At 42.6% G+C, this 15,132-nt stretch overlaps 1 protein-coding gene and 1 long non-coding RNA gene across 2 annotated transcripts in view; one reads left to right on the forward strand and one right to left on the reverse strand.

The window, feature by feature from the left end:
• LOC128326571 (tetraspanin-7-like) overlaps window positions 1-10,684 on the reverse strand; it is a 77,086-nt gene extending 66,402 nt beyond the window's left edge. The window contains exon 1 of the mRNA XM_053253654.1: window positions 8,440-10,684. Within this exon, the coding sequence (XP_053109629.1) occupies window positions 9,559-10,296 (738 nt within the window). The 5' untranslated portion in view covers window positions 10,297-10,684 and the 3' untranslated portion in view covers window positions 8,440-9,558. The remainder of the gene's footprint in view (window positions 1-8,439) is intronic.
• The window catches only part of LOC128326572 (uncharacterized), a 31,288-nt gene extending 16,156 nt beyond the window's left edge, over window positions 1-15,132 (forward strand). Inside the window, exons 2-3 of the long non-coding RNA XR_008308117.1 lie at window positions 8,919-9,128; window positions 10,666-15,132. This is a non-coding gene — a long non-coding RNA (uncharacterized LOC128326572). The remainder of the gene's footprint in view (window positions 1-8,918; window positions 9,129-10,665) is intronic.

Below are 15,132 nucleotides of genomic sequence, written 5' to 3' on the forward strand. Positions count from 1 at the left end.
CCAAGGAGCCCAGAGCGGTGTACTGCATATTATTTATTTATCTGACATATTTGTAAAGTAAGTAAAGTGTGTCGTCAAGTCGATTTTATTTTTATTGTGGTTTTTTGTTGTTGTTGTTAAATTTATACCCCGCTTTTCATTAAAAAAATCTCAAGGTGGCTAATTTCGACTCCTGGCACCGATAGAGCCCTGTGGTTTTCTTTGGTAGTATACAGGAGGGGTTTACCATTGCCTCCACAAGTGCAGTATGAGATAATGCCTTTTAGCATCTTCCTATATCATTGCTGCCTGATATAGTAGGATTTGAACCAGCAACCTTCTGCTTCTTAGTCAAGCATTTCTCTGCTGCGCCACTTAAGGTGACCTTGACATATTTGTATTCTGCCCCATACATACTTCTCTGGGTGGTTTAATCTAATATATACATTAACTTTCCATCTGCAGGAAGGTTTTCTTTTAAAACCTGTTGGGGAGTGCATTCAAACTGGCTTTCTGCAGTCTAAAATGATATAGTATAGGAAGGACTATACCACATGCTATTCCTGCTCACTTCAGTCATCAGAACTAGGCCTTGGAAATGAAGCCTGTCTTGCTTGCAGGCTCCCAGATCATGTGGAGAAAGCTTGTGTACATACTTGCCAAAGCAAAGACCCTGTGAACAAAGCATGATCTATGTTTGGAGGTCAAGGATGAGGTGTGCTCCCACCCTGATCACAAGTACCCTACTTCCAGTCATCTGAACTGGGCTAATGACTGTTAGATGGCTGGTCCGATTAGGTTTATATGTTAGTTTTCATTTCAGATCAACTGCATGAAGGCCAACATAGTGTAGTGATTAAAGTGTTGGACTAGGACTCGAAAGATCAGAGTTCAAATCCTCATTCAGCCAAAGAACTCCCTGAGTGACTCTGAGCCAGTCATTTATTTCTCAGTCTAACCTACCTCACAGGGTTGTTGTGAGGATAATCATAACCATGTACACTGCTCTGAGCTCCTTGGAAGAAGAGCAGGATATAAATGTTTTAAAAAATATATCTGTCTACTCCCAATTTCCAAAATAAGCTGTCTGGGGGCTAAGACTGCATTCAGTTTGTTCTCCAGCAGATGGTTCTCCTTTTGGAGATGACCTCGGCAGGATTGTCTCGCCAAGACCTATAGAATGTTACCATAATGGTATTTGTTGACACTCCAGTTTAAATACAATAGGCCAATGAATTTTTAAAAAATTGAACTAAGGACAATTATGAACCCTTGTAATCTGTAATAGTATTGTAATAGTACAATAAACACTCGTTTATGACAACCTACTTGTACATTTAACTTCCTGTAGTATTAAGGCTACTGCAATGTATATTTGCAAATCATGCGTTGGTTATCGATTGCAGTTTACTGTATACTAGCTTTTTTAAAAAAAAAGTCTCATAATTTAATTATGTTTGAGAAACATTATAAATTCACTGTTCAATTTTTAAAAAACCAAAACTATATGGGTCTGACAAGTCCTTAGGCCCTTAATGGGTCCTCCTTTGCTTATCTTGAGTGGGAGATAGGCATGGAGAAGAACACTGCTGTGCCTGGCTGCAGAAGCCACAGTCAACTCTTGTAACAATGATAACAATGGTAGTGACAGTACAGCTGCTATGACAATGGCGATGGCAGACAGCCGTGCTCCATCCAACCAGCAGCAAGTGGCCAAGCTGCTGCGCTTTTTCTCCTCCTGTGTTCCTTTAAAAGAGGAGAGAAGGTGGAAACACTGCACAATGCAACATTCCTCAACCCTGCCAAAGTCAGGCTTTATGGTGCGACTTTTGAATATTCTCCATCATTTGATATATATATGATGAATATTTATATACCACTTTTCAATAAAAGTTCCCAAAGCGGTTTACTTAAATATAAAATGAATAAATAAAATGGCTCCCTGTCCCCCAAAGGGCTCACAATCTAAAAAAAAGAAACATAAGATAGACACCAGCAACAGCTACTGGAGGGATGCTGTGCTAGGGATAGATAGAGCCAGTTGCTCTCCCTCTGCTAAATAAAGAGAACCACCACTTTATAAAGGTGCCTCTTTGCTAGTTAGCAGGGGTTTATATATTGCCTAAGCAGGATGATCATCCTTGACCTCACATTTCCCCTCCTTCCCCCTCTACCTGCGTACACCTAATTCCTGTCTTCCTGATTCACTGGAAACCATAATTCTAAAAGCAGGCAAACTGTAGTTTGCTTCCATACTAGAACTGGACACTATGATTTGCCATGAACCAGGAAGGAAATCAACATGCATGTGACACGGGGAGGAGCAGTGGCGCTGTTACCCCTGGTCTTTGGGGCTGAAGTCCACAGACTCCACACCCCCTGGGAGCCCCCCCGATTCTCTTTAGTCTGTCCTGGGTGGTGTGGTTGCCACTGTCCCGCACTGCACCGGGTGACCGAGAGTGTTTATGACCTGTGCTGGGTGCTTTAGAGACGGTGGGGAGAGGGGACACACATGTGTGTCATGGTGTATGTGTGTGTAGAGGGATGCTTAACCTGCACTGGTGGAAGGGGGCCTCAAGCAGGAGGGAGGGGGGCCCTCCAAAGGCCTGTAGGTCCAGGTTCCAAAATTACCTAGGTGCACCTCTGGGGAGGAGAACACAAGTCTGAAGTCCACATGAGTCTGACAACTGGCATTACATGTGAATTGACCCAGTAACTGGCTCATGTGCATCCGCTAAGCTTTCTAGGGATTTGAATCTGGTTTCCCCAGTCCAGGTCCAACATTCTCGCCACGAAACTGCACTGGTTCATTTATTCAAGTTAAACTTTGAATACATTATTTGAGATCAAATGAGGTTGTGGTGTTTATAACAGCTCAGCATAAGGAAAGATAGCAAAATCACGAAGGCGTATAAGTGTCAGATACAAATGACCAAGGAGGGAAGAAGAAATAAATAGAATTGCTGGATGAATGGTGGGTTTGATGCTGATTAGCTACATTTTGCCTGTTCTGCAATCTTATAATTAAAAATGCAGGAAAAACAGCAACACCATAATAAAAATTTGAGATAAGCTGCAAGCAAGGCAAGTTTCCCCTGAAAAAATAAATAGCTATGTATGTCAGCGGTGCTGTATAAATGATAAAGTGAAACTCTTGCAGTAAAGATCGAGATGGATTTTGAAATATAAATGAGAAGCAAAGGAAATATCATAGTCATTAGTCTATAAAATCAGTATGCAAAGAAATACTGATGCATCACATGCATCACATGGATGTTACCTTGAGTCCAGAACTGAAAAATAAATGTTATATGCTTTTTCTTTTTTGAAGTATGGCACATAGAAATGACTTGTGGCAGTTTGCAGAACTGTTAATGGGAGGGCAGGAAACCATTTGCTAGCGTTGTAGGGAAAGGAAAGAAGCAATGGGAACTCCAGTTTCCTGAAGTGGTGATGCACAAATTTCATTTTATAAGGTAAAGCCATGTATTGGCAGTTCTATTTTCAACTCTCATACAATCTATGTATCAAGGATGAATGTACAGATCTTTACATTCTGAATATACAGATCGAGGATGAATGTACAGATCTTCATCTCTTATGCTGAGGGTACTTACAGCAGTGACTTCCTATTTGCACAGTGCGTTTGAGGTTCCCTTTTAAAATGAACACAGGCACAGTCCTTCACACAAAACATGTACATGTGGACAGACATCTGAATGTATACACAATGTAATGTCTGAACAGGGCTTATGTGAAAGCTCTGTCTATAACTTCAGCAGAAGCTTTTAAAAAATGCTGTTTCAGTAAAATGCACCATGACATATCCAGGATATCAAGGCTTTATTGGCTTATAGCAGGAAGATGAGCTTAGCATACAGTACGTTGTAATGTGTAGATGTTAACTGCATATTAATAAGGAACACTGGCATTGAAATAGATATCACACACAATCAAGTGTCAGGTACATTCGCCATAGTGAAAAACGTGTGATCAGTGTGCACTCCTATACAAAACTGAGAAAGACTGTACAAGGCTCACTAATAAAATAGTAACATGGGTTTTGTGGTTTCCACAGGCATTTCCTAAAGAAGTTATTGCACATGGTATTTTCCCATGCACAGACATTTCTGTTTACAAATGCAGCATTTTCTTTCAATTGCAGCCATCAGTCTTTTAATTTACAGTTCTTGGATTTGCTGTATTGCAATATTTAGATATAGACATTGAATGGAAGGAGCTTCTGCTGATGGTGCATTGCTGTGCCAAAAGATCTGGATGCCACCCATTATTTACAAAAAGAATCAATTTTTTTTAACCAAAAGCAAAACACAAATCTCTATACAGCTTTTTGCATTGCATTTTTTCACCAACATAATAGCTAGTCAAAATATAGCTGCTTCCTTTTGAGTGATAAGCAGAAGCATAAAGTGTTAATATATTATCTTGGGCTGTTCAAAGGACCTTCTGGTTTGAAGAACAAACACTGTAACCTCTCCTCAGCCTTCAGGATATGACAGTAGTAAAAATAAATAAAAATTAAAATAGGCAGATCAGTTTTATATCTTCTTTTTGTTCCGCATCAGCGTATATTGTTTGTTCTCCCACTAGCTTTATATCACATTTTCAGTTTGCAGTAAGTAAAACTATTATTACAAGCAATTATACTAATATTATTATTATTTGATCTATTTATTTATAGGCTTCCACTTACAAGAGCAGCTCATAAATTAAAATACATAAAATAATAAATAATTTAACCACAATAATATTCTTCGTGGTAAGCAGAGTTTCACTTGAATAATAATGGACCCATGCCATATCACACTAACAATGACTCTGCAAATCAATAATCAATTAACAGCTAGTTACTCTGAAACAAACCCATGGCAGCTAATTAACCAAAGAACCTCTAACCAATGCAGAAAAAATATGCTAAGAAAAAGATCTGCTCTGTGCATATTACAGCATTTGGAAAGTTGTACCAATAGGTCAGCACAAAGATGGGCATCCTAAACCATTAGCTCATTGGAGAAGATACATCTAATAAACTTCATCCTACAGTATTTTATAAAGACTTTTGGTGAATCAAGCAAAGGAGTCTCTCTAAGTAACAAAAAAAAGGGGGGGGGGGGAGAAAACAAAACATAAAGAAAAGTCTCCTCCCTCAAGAGACATCAAGGTCTCACTTCTATATTGTTTTCAACTTATTTCACTTTTTTCCTTCCATTCCACCAGCTTTCCACGAATTGTTAATTTTTCTGTGCAGAAGTTTCTCTCCCTGCTAGTGTCAGTAATCCTGAGCTGCATGTTAAAGAGATATCCCATAATCACCATGGAAATGGAAGGATCCATATTTGCACACAACATCCTCCACATGTTTTCCTTTTGAGAGAGAACTATGGAAAATGTATGTGCTTGAGTTCTTTAGGATGGCAGTCGATATTGCTGTCCTTGAAAGTTGGCTGCCAGAGAGATTCCTAGAGCCTGGTTATTATGCTGGATGCACCGCACTGCATCACAAGGGAAGTGGGAGAACCACCATAGCACCATCTTTGAAGAATACTGAGATCAGCAGCAGAGCTGTAATCGAGCAGATGGGTCCAAAGAACCCGTCTGCCCTGCTTGCAGGAGCTGCCAAGCCTCCAGGAGGAGCCACCAAGCTCCCCTCTTCCCCTGGCCAGGGCTCCTGCTGTTGCTGGCAGCAGCAGCCACAAGCAGCAGTTGCTGCCAGCCTCCTTCAGCCGCTCCCCCTCAACCAGATGGCTGAAGGAAGGAGGGTGTGCATACAGCCCTTTGGGAGTACATGTGTGTCCTCCCAGTACATCAGCCAGGAGCCCAGCTGATGTAATCAGGGTGGGTGGAGGGCAAGAGGCAGGAGGAGGTTGCTGGCAGCGCGCGCGCGCGCGCGCGCACACACACACACACACACACACACACACACACCACCGGCCAGATTCTGCGCACTCTCCTCCCATCGGCCGGGTTCAAGTCCCAGCCAATTGAAGGAGAGTGCCCACACCCCCACTCACCTGGCTTCATCCGCTGGGAGCCCAGCTGATGAAAGGAGGACGGGCAGAGCCCAGCCAGATGAGTGGGGATACAGGGGAGCACGCACACCACATGGAGGGGGACCCTCTGCAAGTGGAGAGGCCGCCCATATGGGAATACGAGCCCCCTCTCCCCTCGCTATGCCCCTGACTGAGATGTGAACGGTGGGGCCATTTAGGTCATGACTGAAGGTAGTATAATAACAGGATCACTTTTTAAAAATATATACCAATATATTACTCAGACTGTTGGAGATGAACTTCCAGTGCATCGACCTTTTGCACCAACTGTCCTAATGACCACTAGGGGCATTGAGAGTAGAGACAGTGAGTCAGGGTCTCCCTATCTGTCCCTACTCTATGACCCCTGAACTGACTCTGCAGCACTTCCTGTGCTGAGTCACAATCCTTCCTTTCCTCCTAGAGAGCAGATGGAAACATCTCTCTCTCTCCTTACCTATCCACTTTGTAGCCCTTTAGATTAGAGATAGGTCTTTCCTATCTAAGTGTATTTAACCAATAAATGTTTAGTGTTTAGTCATACAAGGATCACCATGTGTTTTCTTTAAATAGCTGCAATATCCAAACCATCCTCTGCTACCTACTCTGTAACTGGACTGTGTGCTCATTCCTTAGTGCTCTGCTGTTTTACCTATTGTGGGTAAAAATCAACAACCTCTAACAGTAGACTGCATCTGAAAAGGAATAGTAATCAGCAGTTGCACCTACTCTAGGGGAAGGTCATATGTAATGAGTGTCATCCTACAGTTTTGAAATAAAAATGGTTAGCTAGTGAAGTTAGTCTCTCTTAGTGTAGACTTGCCCAGCCTTGAATTATTCATGTTAGTCATGAAGGCTCGCAATTTCAATTTGATACCAATGTAACACTCTGAATAATTCTGATCCTTTCAGACTGGGATTGCCAACCCTCCAGGATTGGTGTGGGGTCTCCAGGAATCGGTATCAATCATCAGGTGACTGTTGAAAGCAATCCTGGAGATTTTAATGGCTTGATATTATTTTTTTAAAATTGGTTTGATATTGTAAAATATATATTTGAAGGGAAATATCTCCAGAGTTGGGAACCCCATTTTAAACTAGAGAACTGAAATACAATTTGAAGTGGCTATATTTATACCGATCACAAAGGCCCATTCCTACAAGGCCCAAACTGCAATGCAATATCCTTTAAACCTTCCATCAGTGTCCTTTAACCAGTTCCAAACACCGTTGCCTTCTTTTGTTATTTTAACAGGAAACAGTAGTCTCTAGAGTTCCTGCCTCTTGCAGTTTGATGCTTTTGAGCAAATTGTTGTATTTCTTCCTTCTCCTAAAGCTCTCTTTTTATGCTTGAATGTATTAATCTCTTACTTTTCCTTTTCCATCCAAAAGTACTGGCTTGTCAAACAGAAGACCATTTTATATATCAAGGATCTAACAAAGAGATATAAACACATAAAGGGCTTTCAGAACTAAAAATGCTGCCCCTCAACAAAGCCTCCTCTAGTCCTGTGATTGATCATATGGAAAATAATTATGCTGTGGCTATTCACTTTCACACACTATTTAATCTAATATTCGTGTATAATTATGGTAACAGTACCAGGATTTATTCCAGCCTGAGGATTTCATATAATAGTCTTCCTGTGAGAAAACACAGAGGAAGGACAGCTGAAATGCAAGGACTGTGGAGGATAGGGAATATTAAAATTCTTATGTGTAGAGATTCTTATGCATCTTATATGGAAGCTCTTGGCCAAAGCAGAAGTACCATGTCTCATTTCCCATTTCTCAGCCAGCCCATTTATATAATTTTATTTTGCATGTGCCTAAAACCAAAACAAACAAACAAACCACCCCTCACTTCCTTTTCATCGAAGTCAACAGAGCCAAAACATGATCCAACTCCCCACATTTGTCACAACTTGGTATAGCACTGTGCAATTATCAGGTAAGGCTATGGAAGAGTATTGTAAAATCAGTCTGATATATAAAACTTTGGATGTGGTAAAAAATACTGATGTGGCCGACATCCAGATTCAGTCTGGATGTCAGCCAATGATATTATAATTTTGACACAAACATGCAGCAGATCTTAGCTTCTGAGTCAAAAGAGTCTGAGTCTTAGCATTTGAGTCATTCAAAATTAAATAAACATCGCTGCCCTGGAAGTTAAAATGCTGCATCCATAGAAGATTTTCCTGCTAGCCATTTTGGAAGAAAATACTGCCCCTTTCAGTCTTCTGTATTTTCAATGACTTTCCCAGGAATTAATATTTATTGTACTAAGAACTTACATAGGGCCTTTGAGGTTCACAGTCTGAAAGCTGGAATTACCATTTATTTTTGTAAGTTAAGCCCCTTCATAAAGCATCACAGCAATTTTACATCACACAAAAATACACCTCACCTGGGCATTTTTCACACAGCAGGCTTTACCACGAGTTTACTGCAAGACTTTACTGTGAGTTCGAAGTTGTCCCAAAAAACCAAAGCAAAAATTGGATTTTTTTTTTAACCCTGCATATAAATCGGGCTGCGCTCTTAACACACAATGAAAATTGTGAAATGCTCCCCGAAAGCTCACAGGTACTTTGGGGTAAATCTGGCCGACATGTGTATGCACACCCTCCATTCCGGAGGAGATGTGAGCTAGACGTCCTGTGTGAAAAACACCCTTGTCTCCTATGTTGAATGACAGAGAGAACCAAAAGAGCTAGTCCCTTTCCCTTTTAAGGTCTCTGTTAGGGGATCCTTAATTTCCCTTCCCTCTCCCAAAGAAAACTAAATAAAGGCATTCACCTGCTTTTGTCCCACGATACAGGAATTAATCTACTGACAAATCTCTGTCTCTATATTCTCCATATCTCTCTTCTCCCCACAAATCAGGTTCCATCTGTAGATACAGTGAAATGTCACAACAAAAGTCTTACCAGCTGCCCTGAGCAAAAGTTTGTTCTTTCCCCCATCACTGTTGGTGCAAGAAAGAGGCTTTAAGAATCCACACCCAAATGGAAAAGATGACAGCTCTGCTTTCCCTTTCAAGTGGAGATAATTCTCCCCCCCTCATTGTCGGTGAAGTGGGCAAAGGAATTTCAGGTAGAATTATATAACTGCTCCTCCTGCCAGTTCTCTGATTAGATTAAGGAGACTGCATTAGATGAATGAGGTGAAGAAATCTTCCAGTAGGAAAGCTAGGTATTTTTCCAACTTAGAGGGGAAGGATGGAAGCATTAGACAAGTTTTCTTGTATCAACACTAGAGGGGAGGAGGAGGAGGAGGACTACTTCATGAAAGATCTGGTGGCTGTTAGAGAGAGGGTGCAATGGGAATGATTGCAAAGATAATGATGTACCGTGGTAGTGCTATGCATGAGGCTAATCTAAAGTTGTTGGAGGGTTTGGTCCTGTGCCTGGCTGGTGGTGATGGAGTGTTTTGTTATTTGTAGAAAGGAAGGAGGACTAGCTTGGGGAGAGTGACTGGAAAATGGAAGAACTCAGTGCTGTGCCCAGGTAGATAAGCACCATATTCAGTGTGGAATGGCACCTCCGGGTGGCCCAGCATGTGGCAGAATGCGAACCGCCAGTAGGCAAGCCAGCACGATGCCCACCACTTGCAGAAGGGCCAGCCCAAGCGCAGCCGTAGCAATGTAGAACATGTTGTTGCTGACAAAGTTGTAGACCTTGCTGAAGCATCCATCACGGTAAATGCCCCAAGCATTTGAGGGGAGAGGGCTGTGCAGGCAACCTTTGCGTGCCCGGCAACAGCTTGCAGGGACCGAGTTATTGGGTGTCTGTTGCCTCATAGACCATGGTGAGGAAAACCAGTCGCGGTAACTCTCCACACCGCAGCAGTCCAAGGTGCGCTGGATAGAATCCAGGGCCTCCGCTTTCTCCTCATCCTCTGTATAGGAATGAATGGCCTCCCGCAGCCCATTCTGGAATCCTTCGGCAATATCCTTGTGATAAAACAAGCTAGAGAGCCCTGCTGCTAAGCCGGCCACCAACACAACCAGCTGAAAGCCCCCATAGGTGCGCAGCAGGCAACGGTGCTCAGTGGCAGCACTGAAGCAGCCTAGAAAGCCCCAAACAATGACAGCAGTGCCAGTAGCTAACAAGATGAAAGGGGTGTTGGGATATTCATTGGTGGACAGCACCAGGTAGGTGCCCAGTGATATCTTGGCCCAGATACCAATGGTAAGCATGGTTAGCCCTGCGGCCCAGAAGACAAAACTGAAAGCCATGAGAAAAAGCTTGAGCAGAGCCATGGTACCTTTTTGGTGATGGAAGGTAAATGTCCCAGGTGTTGACTGGTTCTGGAGCAGGAGATGATGCTCGGTTGCTGCTGATGGGTGCTCCTGAATGCCACCTGTAGGTAATATTTTGCTGCAGTCGTGCTTAATCTTTACCTGTAAACTGGGTTGTGCACTGGGGATTCCTAAGAAGTGCTGGATGCTTCCTAAGGATGATTTTGCCAGATGAGGATACTGGGCCACATTGCTTCTGGGTTTGGCAGCTCTTGTGTGCTGGTGGGTGCTGCTGCTGTGTTCCCAATCCAGCCCTTGCAGGGTGGGAACCTGTGGAGCTCTTTGCCCAATTGATATAACCTTCTTTCTCTTTATCGTTTCTCTTTACAGTTGCCTGCTGCTGCTGCTGTAGTAACTACTACCACCAGTGGCTGGGTTTCCTGCAGAATACAAGGAAGATCACACGCACCACAAAACCAGTCAGAGAGTCTCTGCAGTCAGATGGTTCTGCTAGTTGATAGGCAGTAGTAAAATCTGTTTCTGATACCCCAGAGGATCCTCAGAGGGATGACTGTCTCTTCTTTGGACTGTCACTCTGTCCACCAGAGACTCCTTTAGCTGCCTCTCCAGCTGCATGCCCCGCCTTGATATATCAGCTGTTAATTCACTCTCCATGGTCTCTAGGTTTTCCCGTGTTCTAGCAAGCATTGTGTAATAGTTCAGAGACTGCTTTTCACTTAAGTGTCACATAGCAAACTCAACTTCAGGAACAAACTGGTAATCTGTTCTTTTGAGCCTCCTCATTTCAAGAGCTAAGCATTCTTTTAAAATGTAACATACCTTTTTCAAAAGCTGGAAATCACAAGATTTTCCACCATCTTCCAACTAGTAGTCAAATACTCACACTGGAAGTTTTTCCCCGTTCTTGAGTTTCAAGCAAGCGAATTTTGCTACTTTTCTTGGAATGTGCTGATAACCTGCAGATGTTTATAAGAGCTGCCAGCACAAAATGTTTGAAAAACGTTCAGACAGTGTTGGCGTTCCATTACATAAAGTTCCATGGAGCTGCAGTGAGTGACCAGTAAGATAAGACATGCATAATAATAATGAATGAGAGTCTTGTAACCAGCTACTCTCAGAGTTTACTTCACTGAACTATTTTATTAATCAAAGCAAAAGAAAAATATGGCAGAAAACCAGGCTACTGCACTAAGATAACAGGGATTCTGAGCTAAATATCCAGTTCTTTCGCTCCTCTGCTACCGTTTCTGCATAGTAAGCAGTGCACTATGAAATTCCAGGAGGGGAAAAGAAATAGACCGTTCAGATTTCCCTGATAGATTTATGGCATAATAAATAGCAAGCAGGCTGTGCACCAGATCCAATTATTCACTCATTTCTTTGAACTGCAAGTCGCCAAAGACAAAATTCTGCAGCTGGTAGCAGAAGATTAAGTCTGGACACAATATATGGTAGTCCCAGATTACATTCAGCAAAAGAACTAATATTTCCTCATCACTGTTTTTGTACCCATATACAATCAATCAATTAATCAATCAATCTTTGTTATGGTCTCAGAGCAGCACAAGGTAAAAGGAGCATGTAACAGGTGATATAAAAAGCAATTAAAAACAGACAAAAGCGACAGCATACACAAAACTTGGCACAGGAAGTAATAGGTTTTATAAAAACAAAAATTGCAAATAATGTAGATTTTTATTTCATTTTACAATAGTTATCCATTATTAGGAGTCCCTCCCCTCAACCTCAGTACAGTGATTGCACCACTGGTTGCCACAGCGCTCAAAACAGAATCATTGCCTAGATTTGTTTTGTCGTGAAGTCTGCAAACGACTGGGCTAAACTGGAAGAAAGTGCTGCTACACTACATGGAAGACTGCATGAAAGTACTGAATGTGAAATTGTTCCACACAGTGGCTCTTTTCATGTAGTGAGCTATTCCTGTGAAGCAGCCCACTGCACTGTTGAGGCAGTTTTCTCCTGCCAGCACAAATCTTTATATTTTCGGTTATTTTTTCATTAATTTTATTAAAACGGTTATACACTATCTTTTGTACTGAAGCACTGTGTCAGCTCACAACGAGGAAAACAGAATACACACAAAAAGCATAAAATAAACAACAAATTCAGACCACAGCAGAAAACATAACACAGCATCTCCAGACTAAAAAGGGCCTTTATTTGCTGTGGAACGGTTGGCAGCAAGAGGGCACCATGCCCCTCCTCAGGGTAGGCGTTGTTAATGAAACAGCCCTGAGGGTGATTGGCCTGCACCCCTCATTCAGGCGAGTGTGGGGAATTTAGCTCAAAAGGGGAGACAGTTCCAATCAGCCTGAGTTTGTGCAAGCGTATGAACTCAAGACAATTGGCTTGAGAGAGAGGTTTGAATTTTTTTTTAAAGGAGTTTATTAAAACTAAAATCAGACTAAATTACTATGTGGCCCTAGTTGGGTTATGGAGTTAGGGATACTTATAGCCCAAAACGTGCCTTGAGGGCACATTTATTTTGTCCTGCTCTGCTGAATAGGGGAACCCAGGAAACCTTTTTTAAAAAAAAATGCATTGTGTTTTAGTCCTTCCTGGGTAGGAATGTGTGTGAATCGCCTATGGCATTGTGAGGACAATTGGAGTGCGCAGGTGCATTTAAATAAAATTCTGTGCTGGAGAGGGCTTACCAATAATTCTATCAAGAGTTTCGATGGGCACCTTTTCAAAGTTACATCACTGACTCGTCCCTATTCTAATGGAGTCCTTTGTCTTATCTTCCTTGCCTTCCTGGCCTGAGTGCTTAGTTAACAACAGGTGTTATCTCTCTTGAGGAAGAGGGGAGTTTAGATTTCATTCCGAAATGATCTTGAATGCCAGACACTTGCAGTTGCTAGTTCTGGAGTCTGCTTAGCCAGAGCCCATCACAGAACAAGGATCTAATCTCCTTTCCAATTTGTGGGGCTTGCAGCCAAATCTAGGGGTGACCAGTCCACTGCCAACTAAGTGACTTGTCCCCATGTATAACATAGACTGGGAGCTCACGCTGAGGTGCAGCTCCTGAGCATAGCAAAAATGCAATCTCCAAGCCTGGTGATGCAGTTGCAACCAGGGAGGCTTCTGGGAGTGAGCAGAATCAGCTCAGCTGGTAACAGCACTCCAGAGCCCTAGTGCCAAGAAAAACCTGTTGGAGATGAACTTCCAGTGCATCGACCTTTTGCACCAACTGTCCTAATGACCACTAGGGGCATTGAGAGTAGAGACAGTGAGTCAGGGTCTCCCTATCTTTCCCTACTCTATGACCCCTGAACTGACTCTGCAGCACTTCCTGTGCTGAGTCACAATCCTTCCTTTCCTCCTAGAGAGCAGATGGAAACATCTCTCTCTCTCTCTCTCTCTCTCCTTACCTATACACTATGTAGTCCTTTAGATTAGATATAGGTCTTTCCTATCTAAGTGTATTTAACCAATAAATGTTTAGTGTTTAGTCATACAAGGATCTCCATGTGTTTTCTCTAAACAGCTGCAATATCCAAACCATCCTCTGCTACCTACTCTGTAACTGGAGTGTGTGCTCATTCCTTAGTGCTCTGCTGTTTTACCTATTGTGGGTAAAAATCAGCAACCTCTAACAAAACCTTTCCTTGTTTTGGAGGAAATCACCTTAATGGTATAGGAGCCCACTCCAAGGGCTACCTTCCATGAGGTGAGAGGAGGCGATGTCTTCAGATGGTGGACACCAGAGGGTGGCAAGCATTGCCACTTCACTCTGCCCTCCTCACTCATCACAATGAGTACCACCCTACCTGTCTCTCTTTTATCTCCCCTGCTCTACTGCACCAGAGTGCACAAATCTACTTTTTGTCCACCATGCCCCACCAGGGCATGCTTTATGCAGGCACAGCTTGGCTGTTGCTGCTGCAGCTCCTCATTTCCACTCCTCCATCTTCCAGAAGAAAAAGGGGTCTTCCCCAAAACCTCACCTCCTTCACTTCCTTTTTCAGAAGGAGGAAGAAAGTGGAGACAGTGCAGTTGGTGGCTGCTGCAGTGGTGCTAATGGTGGGTGTTGCCCATTTACTGTGCAATCTGGCAAGGGGCAAGAGAAGGCACAATCCAGCAGGGAGTAGTAAGAGAGAGAAGGCACACCCCAGTGGGGGAGGGAGACAGAGAAAGGCGAGAGGAGGCACAAGCTTGCCTTGGCAGGGAGAAGGGAGAGTGGACAGGAAGAGTGCCAATGGAAGGAGAGGGGGAAGCATGCCCCACCCAGGTGGAGTGAAGTGCAATTCCAGAAGGGGGTGAGGATGTGCACCCCAGCAGGATGGCATTTGGCACTTTGCCTGAAGGGGCCACTCTGCCCACTCCACACAGTTAGTGGATTACACCAACTTTCCAGAGTGAAATTTTACACAAATTGAAAAAAAATGCTAATTTGGATATTTTAGAATTTGCAGTTTTGCATTCTGAATGTTAACATCTTTTGGGATTCCATAGTTTGGGGTCACAAGCAACATGGTCATCTTGAGTTTCAAACCCTCACATCTACTGTAGATTTAAAAAACTCAAATTTTCCTTGTTTTGAAACCACTCACTACTGACTGAATTCAATTGTTTTTAATATACCAAATTCTGCCTCCTCCCGCCCCATTGTGCATCACTAGTAGTAATAAAAATAATGAATTCCCTCTACTTCTTAGAATGCTATATTAAGCTGACTGGAACAAATTTAGCAATCTATATTTAGATCAGTTGTCTGTACTATTCATAGCAGAAGCAGATGCAAGAAAGCTGTGTGGCTTAATAATTTATATGTAATGCTTGCCTTAAACTTAAATAAAATACTTTTAAGCACTC

The sequence above is a fragment of the Hemicordylus capensis genome, chromosome 5 (assembly GCF_027244095.1).
Source record: "Hemicordylus capensis ecotype Gifberg chromosome 5, rHemCap1.1.pri, whole genome shotgun sequence".
Taxonomy (NCBI): domain Eukaryota; kingdom Metazoa; phylum Chordata; class Lepidosauria; order Squamata; family Cordylidae; genus Hemicordylus; species Hemicordylus capensis.